The sequence below is a fragment of the Fusarium mangiferae genome (genome assembly GCF_900044065.1).
Source record: "Fusarium mangiferae strain MRC7560 genome assembly, contig: FMAN_scaffold001, whole genome shotgun sequence".
Classification (NCBI taxonomy): Eukaryota; Fungi; Ascomycota; class Sordariomycetes; order Hypocreales; family Nectriaceae; genus Fusarium; species Fusarium mangiferae.
This window is the reverse complement of record NW_024573921.1, coordinates 2,140,882-2,157,823: the sequence shown is the minus strand read 5'-3', so window position 1 is coordinate 2,157,823 and position 16,942 is coordinate 2,140,882. Positions and strand designations below refer to the sequence as shown.

At 49.9% G+C, this 16,942-nt stretch overlaps 7 protein-coding genes across 7 annotated transcripts; 4 read left to right on the top strand and 3 right to left on the bottom strand.

Annotated features, from left to right (window-relative positions):
- Nucleotides 1–2,191: 2,191 nt before the first annotated feature.
- FMAN_01201 (putative NHP6B-nonhistone chromosomal protein) lies at nucleotides 2,192–2,654 on the top strand (the record flags this gene model as incomplete). Its single annotated transcript, XM_041832097.1, has 3 exons — nucleotides 2,192–2,252; nucleotides 2,353–2,570; nucleotides 2,625–2,654. The coding sequence occupies 3 exons, from the start codon at nucleotides 2,192–2,194 to the stop codon at nucleotides 2,652–2,654; spliced, it is 309 nt and encodes a 102-aa protein (XP_041676538.1).
- Nucleotides 2,655–5,014: 2,360 nt separating this feature from the next.
- FMAN_01200 (uncharacterized protein) lies at nucleotides 5,015–6,922 on the top strand (the record flags this gene model as incomplete). Its single annotated transcript, XM_041832086.1, has 10 exons — nucleotides 5,015–5,451; nucleotides 5,509–5,585; nucleotides 5,631–5,704; nucleotides 5,758–5,828; nucleotides 5,881–5,955; nucleotides 6,005–6,231; nucleotides 6,284–6,395; nucleotides 6,446–6,573; nucleotides 6,634–6,795; nucleotides 6,846–6,922. The coding sequence occupies 10 exons, from the start codon at nucleotides 5,015–5,017 to the stop codon at nucleotides 6,920–6,922; spliced, it is 1,440 nt and encodes a 479-aa protein (XP_041676537.1).
- Nucleotides 6,923–7,416: 494 nt separating this feature from the next.
- Nucleotides 7,417–9,376, bottom strand: FMAN_01199 (putative PGM2-phosphoglucomutase, major isoform; the record flags this gene model as incomplete). Its single annotated transcript, XM_041832075.1, has 5 exons — nucleotides 7,417–7,709; nucleotides 7,759–8,772; nucleotides 8,825–9,028; nucleotides 9,080–9,177; nucleotides 9,324–9,376. 5 exons carry the CDS (start codon nucleotides 9,374–9,376, stop codon nucleotides 7,417–7,419), a joined length of 1,662 nt encoding a protein of 553 aa, XP_041676536.1.
- A 623-nt stretch (nucleotides 9,377–9,999) lies between these two features.
- Nucleotides 10,000–10,696, bottom strand: FMAN_01198 (putative REX2-putative 3`-5` exonuclease; the record flags this gene model as incomplete). Its single annotated transcript, XM_041832064.1, has 2 exons — nucleotides 10,000–10,566; nucleotides 10,616–10,696. 2 exons carry the CDS (start codon nucleotides 10,694–10,696, stop codon nucleotides 10,000–10,002), a joined length of 648 nt encoding a protein of 215 aa, XP_041676535.1.
- Nucleotides 10,697–11,223: 527 nt separating this feature from the next.
- Nucleotides 11,224–12,904, top strand: FMAN_01197 (related to dehydrogenases and related proteins; the record flags this gene model as incomplete). Its single annotated transcript, XM_041832052.1, has 2 exons — nucleotides 11,224–11,851; nucleotides 11,934–12,904. The coding sequence occupies 2 exons, from the start codon at nucleotides 11,224–11,226 to the stop codon at nucleotides 12,902–12,904; spliced, it is 1,599 nt and encodes a 532-aa protein (XP_041676534.1).
- A 326-nt stretch (nucleotides 12,905–13,230) lies between these two features.
- FMAN_01196 (uncharacterized protein) lies at nucleotides 13,231–14,664 on the bottom strand (the record flags this gene model as incomplete). Its single annotated transcript, XM_041832041.1, has 3 exons — nucleotides 13,231–14,056; nucleotides 14,121–14,289; nucleotides 14,400–14,664. The coding sequence occupies 3 exons, from the start codon at nucleotides 14,662–14,664 to the stop codon at nucleotides 13,231–13,233; spliced, it is 1,260 nt and encodes a 419-aa protein (XP_041676533.1).
- A 61-nt stretch (nucleotides 14,665–14,725) lies between these two features.
- On the top strand, nucleotides 14,726–15,884 carry FMAN_01195 (uncharacterized protein; the record flags this gene model as incomplete). Its single annotated transcript, XM_041832030.1, has 3 exons — nucleotides 14,726–14,835; nucleotides 15,492–15,558; nucleotides 15,612–15,884. 3 exons carry the CDS (start codon nucleotides 14,726–14,728, stop codon nucleotides 15,882–15,884), a joined length of 450 nt encoding a protein of 149 aa, XP_041676532.1.
- Nucleotides 15,885–16,942: the final 1,058 nt, after the last annotated feature.

Below are 16,942 nucleotides of genomic sequence, written 5' to 3'. Positions count from 1 at the left end.
CAACAAACCCGGAAACGGACCATTACAGTCGGTTGGCTGGTCTGATGCTGTAACAGTGGTACTCAGTCAATCCTCATGAGGCGTCAACTGGAACCATTTCCCACCATTACGGGTTTGTTTCCAAGAGGATGCTATGCCAGAGTGCAACACCAACACTCCTTTTGTAGACTGATGTGCGAGTTTGGCTCCGCCAGGACAGCGCCGAACTTTGAGTTCCATTATTATTAGCGATGCATTTTACAATGTATGGACCAACCTCCCGCCTTTAGATATCGCTTTATTGTACCATGATTGGAGAGCGCCACTTTTCTGGCGACAATCAAACAATGACATGCTGCAAGTAGTACGGTTTTGGCTGTAGATTGAACACTCCCCTCTTAGTCTCCCTCAACTTCTCAAGGAGGCTCAAGCTCAACCAATCTATCAACAGTCAAGCCAACTTATACTCATTCTCTAACACTAGGACGAAAGCAAAAGGGGAGGAAGAACCGTGGCGTATTAGTGAAGAAGTAACAACACGCCATGGCGAGATGAGTGTGTTTGTAGCCTGTGTTTCTCATGCTTGTACAAAGTGATTGATATTCACTATGACGAGCAAAGATATGCACCCTTACTAAGTGTACTGCACTTGGCAACAACCACCGAAGAACAGAAGAAGGTCCCAACAGGAGGAGGGTGCAGGTAGTGTCGTGCCGAGCGAGACTCCAAGTCCGATAGAGTGTGATGAAGCATAGCGGCCTCACAAAGAGGTGGAGGTGGACGGCATGGACGGAGACTACTGAGAGAAAGCCGAAAGAAAGAGCGACTCGGCGGGGTGGAGGCAGGATCACGACACAGACACAGGGGAAGGCACCTACCTAGGCAAAGTTACAGTAGGTATCACCCAGGAGAACTTGAACCCGCTGGATTGAGCCCGTTGACTGGGCAGGCACAGAGCAGAGTCAAAGTGTCCATTGGGTGTGGTTATTTTAGGAGTGATCAGAGTAAGAGGTCAGGTAAAGAGGTACCGTAATCAAAGGCAGAGGGGCTTGCGAATGTCTCCTAAAGCAACAAGTATACTGTGCGGATTACTAGAGTCGTGCTGCGGTACAAGACCTTTGTACTGTACCTCGGCGCGGCGAGCTGCGTATGGCTTGTACCCGTACAGTACCAGACAATGACCGCCTGCTTACACGTTGGTGAGTGGTCAGAGGCAGGTGTTTCTGGGGAGCTTAGATGAGGGGGCGAGGACGGAGTCCTGGTCATTTCACCCCAGTAGCAGGCCCAGAGGCAGAAAATGGCCCAAGGCAGGTGCGGTACAGGTACAGACTACAGTCTGCTGCGACAGTACTAGTGCAGCGCGCGGGCGGGCAAGCTCCCAAGCACCGCAGAGAGCAATGGGCACCGCACCCAATTTTTTTCCCTTTCTTCCCAAGGAAGGGGGGCACCAAGAGCTCACCCAGGCCAGCCCACTGCATAACAGTCCAAGTGTGGTAGCTGGGCAGGTCGCGTTCCCTCCCCACGCACAATCACTCCCCCATAGTAAAAAGGCTGCCTTGGCCCTCCCCATACATTCTCTCTCCCTCTCTTTTCTCCCATACAATTCTCCCACCCAAAATCGCCTCTGCACTCAATACGCTTCTGTACGTCTTCGTGGTGAGTACTGTCCTATCCTCTCTATCACTCACCACAACATTGCCATGAAATCAAATTTTTATGTCTTTCATTTTCTGGCGTTGCGCCTGCCTTGCGGCAAAGTTTTGATTAGACTTCGTTATCGATTCTTGTCGAGACGTTGCCCCAGACTGGGCTGCATCGCGTCTATTCTTGCGCATCATCTTCACCTAGAAACTTTGTCGCGCGACAGCTTTACAAGATAGCTAACCGAAGCGCATCACAGACTACGTCAACACCACAAAGTACTTTCCCCCAAGTTCACCTCCCAGGTACGCGCAAACCCTCCAGAAGCCTTTTTCCCCTTGAACGACGCGAATTTTGACGCGTTGGGAGGCGCAATTGCGTTTGCGCCTCGCCACCTTGTCCATCACCATCTCATACCAAGCTCAGCTCCAAGCTTCATGGAGCTACCCCTCATTATCACTGTCCTCACGCTCAACACCGCGAAGCGTTCATCACCTCCCTTTTATTGTTTTTGTCGCAAGTAACATCCATAAAGTCACCAGCTTACACCCCTTTACAGAAATCAATCAAAATGCCCAAGGCTGCTGCTGGTAAGCGCGGTAAGGCCGAGAAGACCAAGCGCGGCAAGAAGGGTAAGTCTTCACTCATCCATGGACTTTTCAATGTCCACATGCCTTGCCATGCACTGCGTGCCCATCGCGTTCCGCGCTGAACACCGCTGACCGACTTTAGACCCCAACGCCCCCAAGCGTGGCCTCTCCGCCTACATGTTCTTCGCCAACGAGCAGCGTGAGAACGTCCGTGAGGAGAACCCTGGTATCTCTTTCGGTCAAGTCGGCAAGCTCCTCGGTGAGCGATGGAAGGCTCTTAACGAGAAGCAACGAGCTCCTTATGAGGCCAAGGCTGCCGCTGACAAGAAGCGATACGAGGATGAGAAGCAGGCCTACAACGTGAGTGGATTCTAGAACAGCACTATCGCAGCAGCACACTAACGATGTCTGAAGGCCGACCAGGAGGAGGAAGAGTCTTCTTAGAAGGGAGATTATGAAGTCAAACCCAAGCGTCGCTCGGCAAAGAAATCTGAATCGGACTAGTCCCAGCACTTCAGCGCCGCACTGCAGGTTATTCTGCTCGAGTGGACCTTCTTCTTTGTATTTCGGTCTCGGCGGTGTTGTATGATGGCACAGGAAGAGTGCCTTGTTTTTTTAATTAAGGATTCCAAGGGTTAAGGTCATTCCACATGTTATTATGATCTAGATTGCGGCCCATCAGGCTGTGACCTCCCAATGAGAACCCGGTCACGAACTCTGGAGGGTCCATGGGATGAGGAAACGAGATGCCTGTACAACTAAGGGAACTTCGGCATAAATAATCGAAACTATAAAACATCACAATATCTACCACAAGCGTGCCCTATGTGCAAAAGATTTGGGGCAAAGCCTATAATGTGCCTGAGACGATTGCGGCACTAACGCGTCGAAGGGATCAAGATTGGGACGGCGTCAAGAATTGAAGCTATTCGGGGCTGTTGGAGATTGACTTGACGTTATTGTTGGTGTTTAATCTAATCCACACTGGCGAAATGGATACATGGATATGTTCTGGTGAAAGTTTAGTATAAATTATCACACTTTGCAGCCCCAAGACTCTAAAGATTCGAGTTTATGAAAAATACCATCCAATGTTAATGTTCCAATTATGATCCATAGCGTATGAGCAGTCTTATCGTGGATCAGTGTCGAAAGTGGCTTGTGTTGTGTGGCTAGGTCGGTGGTAGTGAGGCCGCACCCAAGAAGCTCACTGACTGGAGGTGGCAGGTTGATACCCAACCTGCCTGCCATGGAACTCTAGATTTGGACCGAGGGACGGCTCGCCCAACCATCCAGAAAGCCTCACCTTGCTTCCACCCACCAACTCTCTTTGTACCCAGCATCATTTATCAGAGGAACCACGTTGTCGTCATTACAGAAAATTACCACCCGCATTGTGCAGCTCAGTCAGGCCATGTAAGTTGCAATGCTTACAGTAGGTACTCAACGTCAAAGGCGAGAGGAAGGCATGTACCTCATGGGGCTTTTTGTTCATCTACGCCCATATGTTCAATCAGTTCGCGAGTCGCAGAACGAAAGCGTGCAACATCGTGCAGACCATCGCGACAATGTTTTCTTATCCTGAACCCGCCGAGCCTCATCGCCGGGATCCCCCACGGCCGTTGAAGTGGAGTACCTGGCAATGTTGGATGAGCACGAGGTCATGCTAGGCCAGACCAGGTCGAAAAGGGACCTGTAACCCCAGCACAACCACCGTTTCAAGCGCTTCGAAGGCACTTCCTCATTTTCTCTATCCCCAGCATCATCAGATTTCTCCACACAAGAGTCCACATCCCGCGGACGCACGTCAAGAGTCGCCGTCGTAGCAACACGTCGCACCTGGACTGTCAGTGGATAGTTCAGTTCAGTTGACCTCAGTTGCTCTGGCTCTCCTCCTCTGGGAATGGTCATCTTGACTCGACTGGTCAATGGTGCGAGTGCCCACCCAATCCTAATCTAGCTCAATTGTTGCCCCGAATCTCCTCATGCATTGGCCTGGCGTCATGTTGAAGCACGCTTGCTATCGTGGCAGCGCCTGAGAAGTTGGCTCAGGCCTGAGTGCGAGTGTCGAGCTGCCATACACACACCCAATGCCTCGTTCGTCAACACATTGGCTTCCTCCCGTTGGTGTATCTGTCTCGATGAAACCCAAGTTGATTGATATGCCGCTGCAAAGTTCGGAGACTGCGGGCGGCATCTGACCATCAGGTGGTCCAATGCCCCGGATGTTGTGGCCTTAGCTGAGTCGAGAGCAGAACTACAACCTCAAGAGCCTCCCCGTCATTACGTGCATCGACCTGATGGGCTCACTCAGGGCTCAGTGTGAGAACCGTGCACCAACCACGTCAGGGAAGGCATTATGTATGGTTAGACTGGTGCGGGTGCACCTCTTCATGGTGTTGAACGAGTTGCGCGGATCGGATCACACGTTATTGATGGCCTGCAGATCGGCCGTCCCCTCCTCTTCTATTATTAACCAGATACCCTCTCTTAAATCTTGAATCTACTCTTGATTTCTCGTCTAATTCACTCTCCCATAATTGATCCCGACGTCGGTTATCTACATCATCTATCAAGCTATCAAGCCATCCTGAAGAATCTCAATTGATACCCCGCCACTTTTCACCTCCTCCTAGTCTCTCACCGCATGCAGTAGCCTCGATCGTCTAATTCCATCATCACAGCGACTGTCAAGGGTGTCACACGGACAAAGACGGCTTGGAAAGGATATCAAATCAACAGTGGCCCACCTCGTTATGTGATGAAATAGACGCCATCTTCCGATACGCCTTTTGCCTCTCGTAATGGAGATGGTTCTAGGTGGCCAACTTGAGCTACACCTGCTCCAAGGTTGTTGCTTGGAGGCAGAAAGGGCAGACTGTGTTGCAGTTCAGCTCTTGGGCCTTCGCAATGCCTTGAGCGAGGGCACCCATACCCATTTATTGATGACGATGGAGGAGGTTAGCATTTCGGGCCAACTGCTCCGTGAACTGGCAGAGTACTCCAAAGTTCATTTCTCTCGGGTTCCGGTCGTGCTCGACTATCTCGAAATCCTTCTTCCTTGCCTATCAAGATCCCTACGAGATATCACGACCTATTACGAAGACAGAACTCTCACCAAGGAGAATCGCTGGCGGAAGATGTACCACTCGATGACCCAAGAAGCTGGGGGCCTTTCACTACCACAGCGCTTTATTCTTTACAATCGTTTTTTGTCCCTGTTGCGGGAGTTGCTATTGAGGTTAGTTGCCAATACTCATTGAACATCCCCAAGAGCCCATAACTCACCGTTGCTAAGATCACCAAATTTTGACTTCAACACTATGGAATGCACTCGATTGCAGTTGATGCAACTCAGGGAAGCCAGAGGCATTCGTAAGTCAGAGGCTGGCCATATAATGCCAATACTAACATCAGAAGCTCCACCCCCTATTCGCCTTAATTCAACAATTCGTCCCGATTCTGTGCTAGATGATGATTCGGGCATCGCGACTGTTAGTACATACTGCTAAAAGATAAGTATAATTGCTTCTGACTATGGTCATAGAATATTCATTGGGCTGAGAAAATCTTCTCTTTACCTCTTCCCTCCCGGACTCCGCTTAAGCATCAGCAGTCGTAAGTCTAGATGAAAACGATAAATCACTTTACTTCCTAACAAGATAATTAGGTCCAAGGCATATGGCCCACACGCTCCCTGGAGTCAGGTTCGCATGCCAAGTGATGCAAGAATCCTTTTCATTCGGTAGGTCCAGGATATCAATAATACACGAGCGTTCTACTTACGGTGCAAGTTCTTTCAATGAGCGCCAGATAACCCTGATAGTATATCAGAGTGGTCGAGACAGGTGCCCATATCTCCTCTTGCGAACGTTCCACATGGGAACTCCATGGTTTTCGCTTCGTGGCGCACACGAACTATGTGTCGAACGCAATGGGAGCAGTCTTCAGTTCTGGAGATGGAGTTCCAGTGAGCACTGCCCCAAGATGTGGGCCAATCTTTGCTTCATGACGTGGGAAGGTATGTCACTACTAGCAAATGCGAATGAAAATTTTAGTTGCTAACCTTCTAGAATTGGTGCTCGTGTACTGCTGCTTTTTGTCTTTCAAGACACGCAATAGTCTTACAGTACAGGTTGCAAATGAAGACCTCGCTCTTTGGGGTGAACGCAAACTGTTCCAAGCGTAAGCATTGACCCTGATTACCCTCCACGCAGCCATACTCATAATAATAGTCGAATCGTGGACGACGGTTTCATGCATTCTCTTATTGTATATGAGGACTATGTGACAAAGGGTATTCGCCTCCACGCTGCAGTCTGGGACGGTGACCTACGCCAATGTCCTGTCTGGACAGCTTTCAGTAAGCCAGCTTCAAGTCCCGAGTTGTCTCATGGGCAGTGGATTAACTGCTGTCCTCCAGTCACACATCAGTCAGCCTCCCCTAAATGGATAAGGAGAGTCAGCAAGACCAGAGTTCGACTTGCTGACATTCAGCTCTACGTCTTTTGCCAGGAATACCGGCAGCAAAACCAGCGAGTCAACCGTGCAGGAGCTTTCGAGATCCGATTCGTGAGTGAAGAAGGTTCGTTGCCCTTTCTCGCAAGAGACCACCATCTAACAATGCATATTCAGCGGCCAAGCGTTTCAAAGAGCTATTCTCTCCTGCGCTCATCGACGAGAGCACCGCCACAGAGTCGACACAAACCTAACCCACGAACAGTGTTTCCTGTACGACACAAACTCGACACTTATAATTTCTCCTGTGAATGGTTGTTTTTCCCCCTTATTCCATTGCATGTAGCCTTTCACTTTGACTCCTGTTTTTTCTAGCGACGGCGTCCCACGAGAGGAACAACGGTTTGACGATTTACGAATAACGATTTCCCTATTTTTAATAATATATTTGAAGTCGAGGGCCACAGATTGTACGATACATCACATCCATTTGAGAGTTCACAGGCCCCAATCAAGTTTCCATACAACGATATCAAGAATGTTTTCATGTCGTGGCATTAACTCATGCTACTGTGCCCCTATTCCTCAGCACACATCCACAGTTTTCCAATTGTTTAGTTAGTAGTTTCAAGAACGCTCAGTTTGACAGCATTGTACGCGATAACAATTTCAGAAACTCAAAATTATCTTGTGTTTGCATCCACCTCTTGTGTTCCCCAATTTCAAAACCCATCATGCCGCGTCTCGTTTAGGTCTTGACGTCAGGCTCGTCACGGCCGACGTGCTCCTTAAACTTAAGAAGCTCTGTGGCAAACTTGACCTCCTCCTTGAGGAAATCTTGAGCGTCCAGTTCGTACTTGGAAGGGTCGTCGGTGTGCTGCTCAATGTACAAGCGAATGGTGGCTCCAGATGAACCAGTGCCGGAGAGTCGAACAACAATTCGACTACCGGAAGAGAAGCCGGCATATAGGCCCTGCTTGGAAGCGACAGAGCCGTCAAGATCGGTGTAAGAGAAGTTGCCAGCCTTGGTAACCTTGCGACCTGGAACAAGTTAGAATGATTTGTCAGCCGAGATTACGAAATCACTCACCCTCAATGGTGCTGCCCACAAAGTTAGAGTCGTTGACGAGCTTCTCTAGCTCACCAACAACCTTGTTGGCGCCCTCAGAATCGACATCCTCGTAGTCGTAGCGGGTGAAGAAAGTACGACCGTACTTGCCCCAGAATTCCTTCTGGATCTCCTTAATTGACGGGGTGACGCTAGGATTTTGGACACCAACACCGGCGATGATGTTGAGCCAAGCGATAACAGCCCATAGACCATCCTTCTCACGGATGTGATCACTGCCAGTACCGAAACTTTCCTCACCGCAGATGGACAGCTTCTTGGCGTCGAAGAGAGCGCAGAAGAACTTCCAGCCTGTGGGCACCTCGTAGCAGTCGAGACCCTGAGCCTTGGCAACGAGATCAACGGCACCACTGGTGGGCATGGAACGAGCGAGACCATTGACGCCGTTTTTCTTGAAGTAGGGAATCAGGCTGGCGTGGTGGGCGATGATAGCCAGGGAATCACCAGGAGAAACGAAGGCATTGGCGCCATAGATCATGTTTCGGTCACCATCACCATCGGAGGCGGCACCAAAAGGAATGTTGTTCTTGTCAACAACCTCGACCAGAGAGTGGGCGTATGTGAGGTTAGGATCGGGGTGGCCACCGTTGAAGTCGGGGCTGGGGACACAGTTCTGGATGGCGTTGCTTAAACCAAGCTCCTCTTCGAAGATAGCCTTTCCGTAAGGACCGGTAACACCGTGGAGACCATCGAATAGGACCTTGAAGTCGGGGTGTGTAGAAAAGAACTTCTTAATCAGGTCAAAGTCGAAGATGTCTTTGAGCATAGCAACGTAGTCGGTGGTGCTGTCGATAATCTCGACCTCAAGGTCACCATATGTCTGAGTACCAACGGTGGAGATGTCGACATCGGGAATATCGGCAATCTTGTATGAAGTCAGAGTCTTGGAGAACTCGAAGATCTTGTTGGTAACGGATTCGGGAGCGGGGCCACCGTTGGCGAGGTTGTACTTGATACCAAAGTCGTTTTTGGGACCTGTTGGTTGTTAGATTTCGGTTTGGGAGAGCAGAATGAGCAGTGAACTCACCACCAGGGTTGTGGCTAGCAGTCAGGAGGATACCTCCGGTAGCCTTGCGCAGACGGATGACATGACTGGCAGCAGGGGTGGAAAGGATGCCGTTCTGGCCGATGACGAGCTTCTTGACCCCGTAGGCGGCACCAATCTTGGCAATAAGCTGGATAACCTCGGGGTTCCAGTATCGGCCGTCGCCACCAATAACAAGAAAAGAGCCTATCAATTGGTCAGATCATGGCTCGTGCTGCAGAGCAATTGGACTCATACCCTCAACTCCTTCGGGAATAGAAAGCAGAATGCTAGTGATGAAGGCCTCGCTGTAGTGAGGCTGCTGAAAGACGGTGACCTTCTTGCGAAGACCGGAGCTATAGACATGAGTCAGTTGAGGTTCTATCAAATGACAAAACTGAGGCTCTGAGGTTGAAGTCAAAGAGAAATAAGCAATTCCTCTTCGGCAGCTCCCGGGCAGTGGGGGAACACAACAGGGAGGATCGTCGAGGTCTAGACATACGTTCCGGGCTTCTGGTCTTGGAAGGGCTTAAACTCAACGGTTTGGACGCCCATGATTGCTTGATATCAGTGGTGTATCAATGAACCAAGCAGTAGTGGAGAGAAGATGGATAAGAAGCTATAATTACGAGGAGAATTGTTGAGGAGGATACAAAGAGGAGAAGGAACCAGAAGACAGCGGTAGGCGACTGAGACAAAAAGAGGGGAGCTTGAGGGAGCTCTGTGGTGGGGTTCAACGAGATGATATCACTCGAACTAATGGAGGGGCCAACCAACTAGTACTGTACATGCTAGGCATAGTCAGGTGCGGAAACACAGTCCATAACAGTGCGCTTCGTTTCGTTGGGAGACAGCATTCTCACGTCAATATGAGATTGGTCCCCATGATAGAAACTCAGAGAATATAATATGGCTATGGCTTGAAGAGAAGAACCAAGAGAAAACCCTAGAACGAGTAATTGGTATCCCATTGGGTACTCAAATGTTGGATACATTAAAAAAAAAAAAAAAAAAAGAATATTTGATCTGTCAGTCATGAACTCGAGTATTGCTCTGATCATGTCATAGAAGCGTGCATTAGCTGAAGAGTTCAATCATGACAACTCTAAAAGTCACGTCGGCATGAGGAGCATTGGCCAGTTTATAACCCACCTTTTCCCATAGAAATTGTTATTGATTCATTGTTTCCCTTTGTTAGGTTTGTTCTTGGCAGGCACAACATCAAACGTCGGCCTGAAGATGACCTCCCTGTAGTATCTAGCCTCCTCAATGCTCTCCAGAATGTCATCCCTCGCCTTGTGCAGACCCTTCTTATTGGGAACCTTATTCACAATCCTCTTGGCTGCCCAGCGTCTTGCGGCCTCCTTGATAGAACTCACGTCAAGAATTCTGTGATGCAGATGTCTCATGACCCGCTTGTAGGGTTCACGTCGCAGAAACGCCCTATCGCAATGCACACTGTTACCGGCAAGAAGACCACGTTTGCGCTCAGGGATGAAGCGTGTTATGTACTCATACAGAGCGTCTGCGGCTTGCTCCGGAGTAGTTGTGGATTCGAGAACAGCAGCGGTGAGGCCAGAGTCTGCGTGTGTCTTTGTGCACCATTCGTCCATCTGGTCAAGGCGGGACTGGGGGAAGTGGATGATGGCGTGAAACCCCTCCTCATCAAGAATCTCGAGGTTTCCTGTGGTGATAATACAGTAGATCTCGATGATTTCGTCGTTGTCTTGATCCAGGCCAGTCATCTGCCCACGATGTGAGTTGATGCCCCTTGTACCACGTAGCAGTACATACCTCGCAGTCAATCCAGACAAGAGGATCATCGCTGGCGCTCTTGGGCTGGTTATCAACCTGCACTTCTGCTACTGTCGACATTGTTGTGAGTTTCGGTGGTTGCAATGTAACGTTGATGTTTGGATCTGGCTTTTCTCATGAGAGATCAGTACTCGAGTAGTGGGGTATGATCCATTCAGAACCCATTAAACTTCCTGTTAGTGCATACCTACAGTTAATCAATGCGCTGGAACGTTGCGTGTATTAATGAGCTCTACCTCATTGGCCGCCATTGTCAACTTCAACCACACGATATACGAAAACAATTCCACAAAGACACAACGTTCAGCCTCAACTGAGAATACGCAGTACGCATAATTGGTCCTTTTGATTGCGATTATTCAGCAGAGACTCTCCTTACGATAATAGTTCTCCTTGTGCTGCCTGCGAGGCATCCGCGAATTATATTGGATGTCTGGCTTCTTCATTTAATCCCCCTCAAGGCAGATACTTAACTCTATCAGCCTTGAACCCATATATAAACAAACATTTTCGTATCTACACACTTTCACCGCTTGATTTCGGATTCTTCATTGCTTGACATGTCTCAACTGAAGAACGTCTTAACAATGCTTACCAAAGCTCAAGATGGAGATGCCGAACCACAGCCAGAGACTCTTGTCTCCAACCCCCCTCCCAAGCCTGAGATGTCAGTGACACCACCACGCTTCCTCATCATCGGCGCTGGATCACGAGGGCAGAACTACGCCGCAGCAATCGACAGCGTATCCAATGGCGTTGTCGCCGCTATTGCTGAACCCTTGAAGTTCAAGCGCGAGTCCCTCGGCCGAGCTCACATCTGGGGTGAAGGCTCCCCTGGAGAAGGCCAGTCTTTCCATGACTGGCTAGATTTTCTTGCATATGAGCAGGACCGTCGAAGACGAGCTGCTTCGGGTGAAGAGAATGTACCGGAGGGTGTTGATGGAGTCTTTGTTTGCGTACTCGACGAGATGCACCGTGAGGTTATCGTCGGTCTTGCACCACTAGGGCTACACATTATGTGTGAGAAACCTCTTGCGTGTTCCCTTCAAGACTGCATCGACATGTACAAGGCCATGCGTCCCTCTCAATCCACCAAGATCTTCTCAATCGGCCATGTGCTGCGATACAGCCCACACAACATCATGCTCCGCAAGCTTCTCATTGAGGAGCGTGTCATCGGCGAAATTTCAAGCGCTGTACACACAGAGCCCGTAGGTCAGTAAAGATGGCACGAATCATAGATCCCTTCGAAAATACAAGCCGATGCTTGATATGTAACTGACAAAGATATGAATAGGTTGGTGGCACTTCACGCACTCATATGTCAGGGGAAACTGGCGCAACGAGAATACCACTGCGCCATCCTTGTTGACTAAGAGCTGCCACGATATCGATCTGTTGCTCTGGCTGCTCTGCTCTCCTGAGAAACCAGGACAGGGAGAGCCACATCTCCCTGAAACGGTCTCATCTGCTGGGAACCTTCATCTCTTCAAGAAAAGTCGTAAGCCCAAGGCTGCAGGGTCGGCAACAAACTGCATGAAATGCCCCCTCGGAGACGAAGGGTGCAAATTCTCTGCAAAGAACATTTACCTGGGCCCCAAACTCAAGGGTCTGCAGGCCGGCAATACAAGATGGCCAGTCAGTATCGTCGTCCATGACATTGAAGACTACCCCTCCCACCAGAAGAAGGAAGAGATGTTGATCAAGGCTCTGGAGGAAGACTACGACGAGTCTACACCAAAGTCGGAGATCCAAGCCCGTAACTGGTTCGGTCGTTGTGTCTTTGAAGCTGACAACAATGTCTGCGACGACCAGTTCGTCACCATCACATGGCCCGAGTCCACCAAGCCTTCAAAGACAGCTACTCTGCATATGGTCGCTCAGACAACAAAGATCTGCGAACGCTACTCTAACTTTTATGGCGAACATGGCGAGGTTCACGCTAATTCACGTCGCATCGTTGTCGAGGACTTTAACACAGGCGAGGTGAAGACATATCATCCTCGTGTCGAAGATCTTGGCCATGGTGGCGGAGACTTGGGTCTGACACGCCAGTTTGTCATGGCATGTGATCGCGTCAAGAACCACAACTGGGAGGCTCCTCGTGCTCAAGATGAGTTTATTGGATGCACCCTTGACGAGGTGCTGCGAAGCCATGCTATGGTCTTTGCAGCTGAGGAGGCGAGACTTGGTCGTAAGGTGCTTGACTGGGAAGAATGGTGGAACGAGGCTGTTGAAGAGAAACTTGAAAATCACAGACATGCATAATGTCAGCTTGGCGATGCATTTCTGAAGTGGTGGTGACTAATGGTCAGAAAGATTTCATTATTAGCGTATACGCTTTATGGCTTTGTGAATTAAGCAACTTTGACTTGGACATTATCATGTTTGATTCGTCAACTAATAAACCATTAGGTTCGTTCTGAGAACAGAAATATACCAACTCATACAATCAAATATTCATGCAAATCCGTTCAAGTGTGAAACCTCACATGTCTTTGCAAAAAGAACCTGCTATCTTTATGAATCCTCCGTTGTCCAGAATGAAACTCCCATTACTCCCATGAAACCATCAACGACACGTCTAGCTCAGCTCAGCTCAGCTCAGCTCTGTTGCCCTCATTTCCCAAAGGTTGGACAGCAGGTAGTTCCTGAACATGCTGTTGAGGGGCGCCCTCGGGGCCGTCCTTGTGGGGACCCGGGCTAGGTGTGAAATGAGGAGGGGGTGATGCGGATGGAGCTCCGTAGCCGCCGACGCCATACTGAGAAGGATACTGTGTTTGCTGAGGGTACTGGCCCTGGAAGTTCTGGGGCTGGGGAGAGTAGCCGCTATATCCAGGCTGTTGGTATCCTTGGGGTTGACCGTAGGGAGCTGCCAATGAGGGGTCGTATGCCTGCTGGTAGCCACCCTGGTAGTTTGAGGGGACTCCAGCGGGGTAGGCGGCGTTGGAAGGTGATGAGGGTACGAAGCTGGGCCCTGGGCTCTGGGGTCCTTGGGCCATGGGAGGTTGGTTTTGTGTACCATCGCCGGGTGTAGCAGCGGCAGCAGCAGTAGCAGGAGTTGTCTTGTTGCGGCGGCGGAACAGAAGAAAACCAGCGAGGCCAACGAGGGCGAGAGCAGCGACACCACCGACAACACCACCAGCAATGGCGCCAACGTTGGTACTGCTGCCGCCACCGCCGTTATCAGCACTTGTGGAGGTTGCCGCAGCGCTGGTCGTTGTGGACGATCCATCGTCGGTGGTCGTAGAGGGGTTGCCAGTAGTGGACGAATCGTCGCCCGAGGTCGAAGATAGAGCTAAAGGGTCAGACAAAAGCAGGACAGAGGTGCCGTTGCCGGCAGAGCAGTCGAATAATGTGAACTCGTCGACACCTGTGGTCGCAACCCACTCAAAGCAATTGGGACGATCGCGCTGGCCACTAATATCAAGTCAGTAACAAATCAATCGACACTCCTTTTCTTGATCAAATAACAGGCACGTACCAGCAGAGAGTATGAAGATCTGAAAAGGATGTGCATTCGTCACGAGATCGCGAGTAGGGGATGCAAGTTGTCTTGACCGAGTTGCAAGATCTCGCAGTATCACAGCAGCCAACATAACCATCGGACAAGGTGCAGGTGGCGGATAAGGTGTTCGTGCAAGTAAAGGAGTCTATTGCAGGTCATGTTAGTTTCAACACTTGGAGATCGAGCCCTTTGGTCTTGTCTGTCCAGGGCCATGTCTGCGGCTTCGCTGAGAAGCACGCCTAGGTATCGACTCACTTCCAACTGTATCGTAGCCACAAGTATTGTCTGACTCGGCTCGTTTGCCCAAGGCAAAGCCCATGTCCATGGCACCGGCGAGTTTGGGGGCACCTGTTGGTACTGGTGACCATCCCATGGCGACCTGGCCCAGCTCAGCTTCCTCCCCAAATACTCCGGTCTGTCGAGGAGGTTCCCATGATCTCTCCTGGTTCGACTTCAACCAAGCGGCCGTGGCGGTTGAGCTGAGTGCTCCTAGAGCAAAGAGAGTAGTAGAGCGATGCATCGTAGTCTAGTGCTGTTGTACTTCGATTCGACAAAGATGGGGGTATTCGATCGCTATTCTGATGGTTGAGAAATTCGGTTTATCTTTCGACGTCTTTCATGCGACTGCCTGGTTTCTGCTGGCCAAGGGGCGAGAGGAGTTTCGCCTCGCAGCTACGGTATATGTTGCGGTGTAAGTGAGTTCGTGCCCCACGATGTGAAGCTATTCAAGCGTGTTGGAGCAGTAACCGACTTCGCAGCACAGCAACGATATGTGTTTGACAAAGAGGAAAAGTGCAGTAAGGCAGGGGTCAATGGGGGTTTTGTCTGTTGTCCGCCTGTACTATTTGGGGCCAAAAGGTGCAATTCGGCCCCGGCGAAGACTTGCAGGCCATCGACATGCTGTCCGTCTGTGAGGTACATTGGGCGCACCGTCCAAGTACATCCAGCATGTGGTGTCGGGGGTACTGCAACAGGGGTGAGCCTTGATGGGACTAGGTAGACGAGATCAATGGCCACAGCCCCAGGGACTTCTCTGTCTTTCTGAGTGCACCAAAACCACAGCCCCCTGCTCATTCAGTCATTCTAGTGAGATCCCTGCGCCTAGTGGCGTTGCTGGTAGGCGATCATTGGCGCGAGGGATCTTTAGCGCATCGAGCTGAACCGACCCCTGTTCGAATTCAAAAGCTTGAGGTTGCAACTTACAAGGGTGTGAGCATCTGTTCAGCCTTTTGAAACTCCGCCCCAGCCCAGCTCAAGAAACAACCCGACTTTCAAGAGGCTCAGTCTCTCAACAGATCAGGCTGATGTAACTCCGACATCGGCCAGCAGTAAGTATTGACATAATAGACCTGAGGTAGTCGCTGACTACTATTGTGGCTATCACGTGGATATTCAAGTGGTTGAAGCATCCATTGTAAGAAATCAAGTTGGTTACCTAATCCCGTGTTTCTCATGAACTCATAACAGGTTCCATTTCCGACCTCAGCAGCTGCACCCACAGCCGTCACAGTTGCCCCAAGCACAGTCGGCTTCACCAGCAAAGGCCTTCTTGCAGTCGTTATCAGAGTGACAAGAGACCCAGTTACCATCACCCCATCCATAGTTCCATTTGGCCCAGCACCATGGGCCACTGTTGGCGATATTTCCGTTCCCGCTGCCGCCGCACTTCTTCCAGCACCATCCTTTACTATCACAGCCGTATTCCTTCTTTCCGTTATAGCACTTTCGCTTCTCCAGTAGGTGGTTTTCGTTGCGGCTGGTGAGCTCAGATGCTGCTTCTGGGCTGGATGCCAATGGCACAGTAAGCCACGAGGCTTGCGAAGGTGGTACTGATTTTCATATTGAAGAGATTTGCTTGGTGTTTGAGAGTAGCAGGATATGAGATGAGATGAGAAGAGTAGAGTAGAGATGGTTGAGGGAGTGATGTGTTGAGGATGATGGACATCTTTCACCCGAGAATCATCTCTCCTTTATACTTGTTCTTACCTCTTGACTTACACGCAGGCTAATTCTGGTGCAGGGATAAATACGGTTATTTCTAAACAAGAGTCTCGTGAACGTTGAAGACGGACCAACAGCATGATGCTTCTAAGAAAGAGGATAGCTGAAGAGAGAAACACAGACCTTCTACCAGGTTGTTGAAGATAGAGCCAACAACATCAGGCGACTGAATACTCGAAGAGGTTAAGTCAGTGAACTTCTGCGCGTTTACGAGGCAGCTCCAGATGTGATAACAGAACCAACAGCATTATACTATTACGAAAAGAGGTGGTTATGGATCGTTCTGCTGGGGTGCTGAAGGCAGGGACGACACACGAGCGGATCTGAGCCTGGATATGGAGTAGGTGGATGGAGCAGAAAGCGAATACTCGTCGTACAGCACCTCAATATTGAGGACAGAACCAACAACATTACCAGGTTGTTGAAGGCATGACTAACACTTTGGTGGATCCAATACTAGCCAGGCAGATTGTTCGAAGCAGAGGCGAAAGACTCACCGTATACGTTGACCGGTCAAGTTTTGTAAGAGTTCAGTGTATGATACTGTGAGAGATTTGGTCCATATTTCTATAAACAACGATAATAAAACAAAAGCTTATGTAAAGACATGTATAGAATATGCTGCAAGTCCCTAGTGTCAAGTCACGTATTTATTTCTCAGTCTGCATCAAGTCTTTAGCAGCGCAAGGTAAAGTGGTTTGATGGTCAGCTTAGCGCTAGATCGGTCTCGATTCGCTTCTGTAAGTCACGCTCAGTCACAACTGGACTATTTCGACCAGGGTTGATGTATGCAGAGG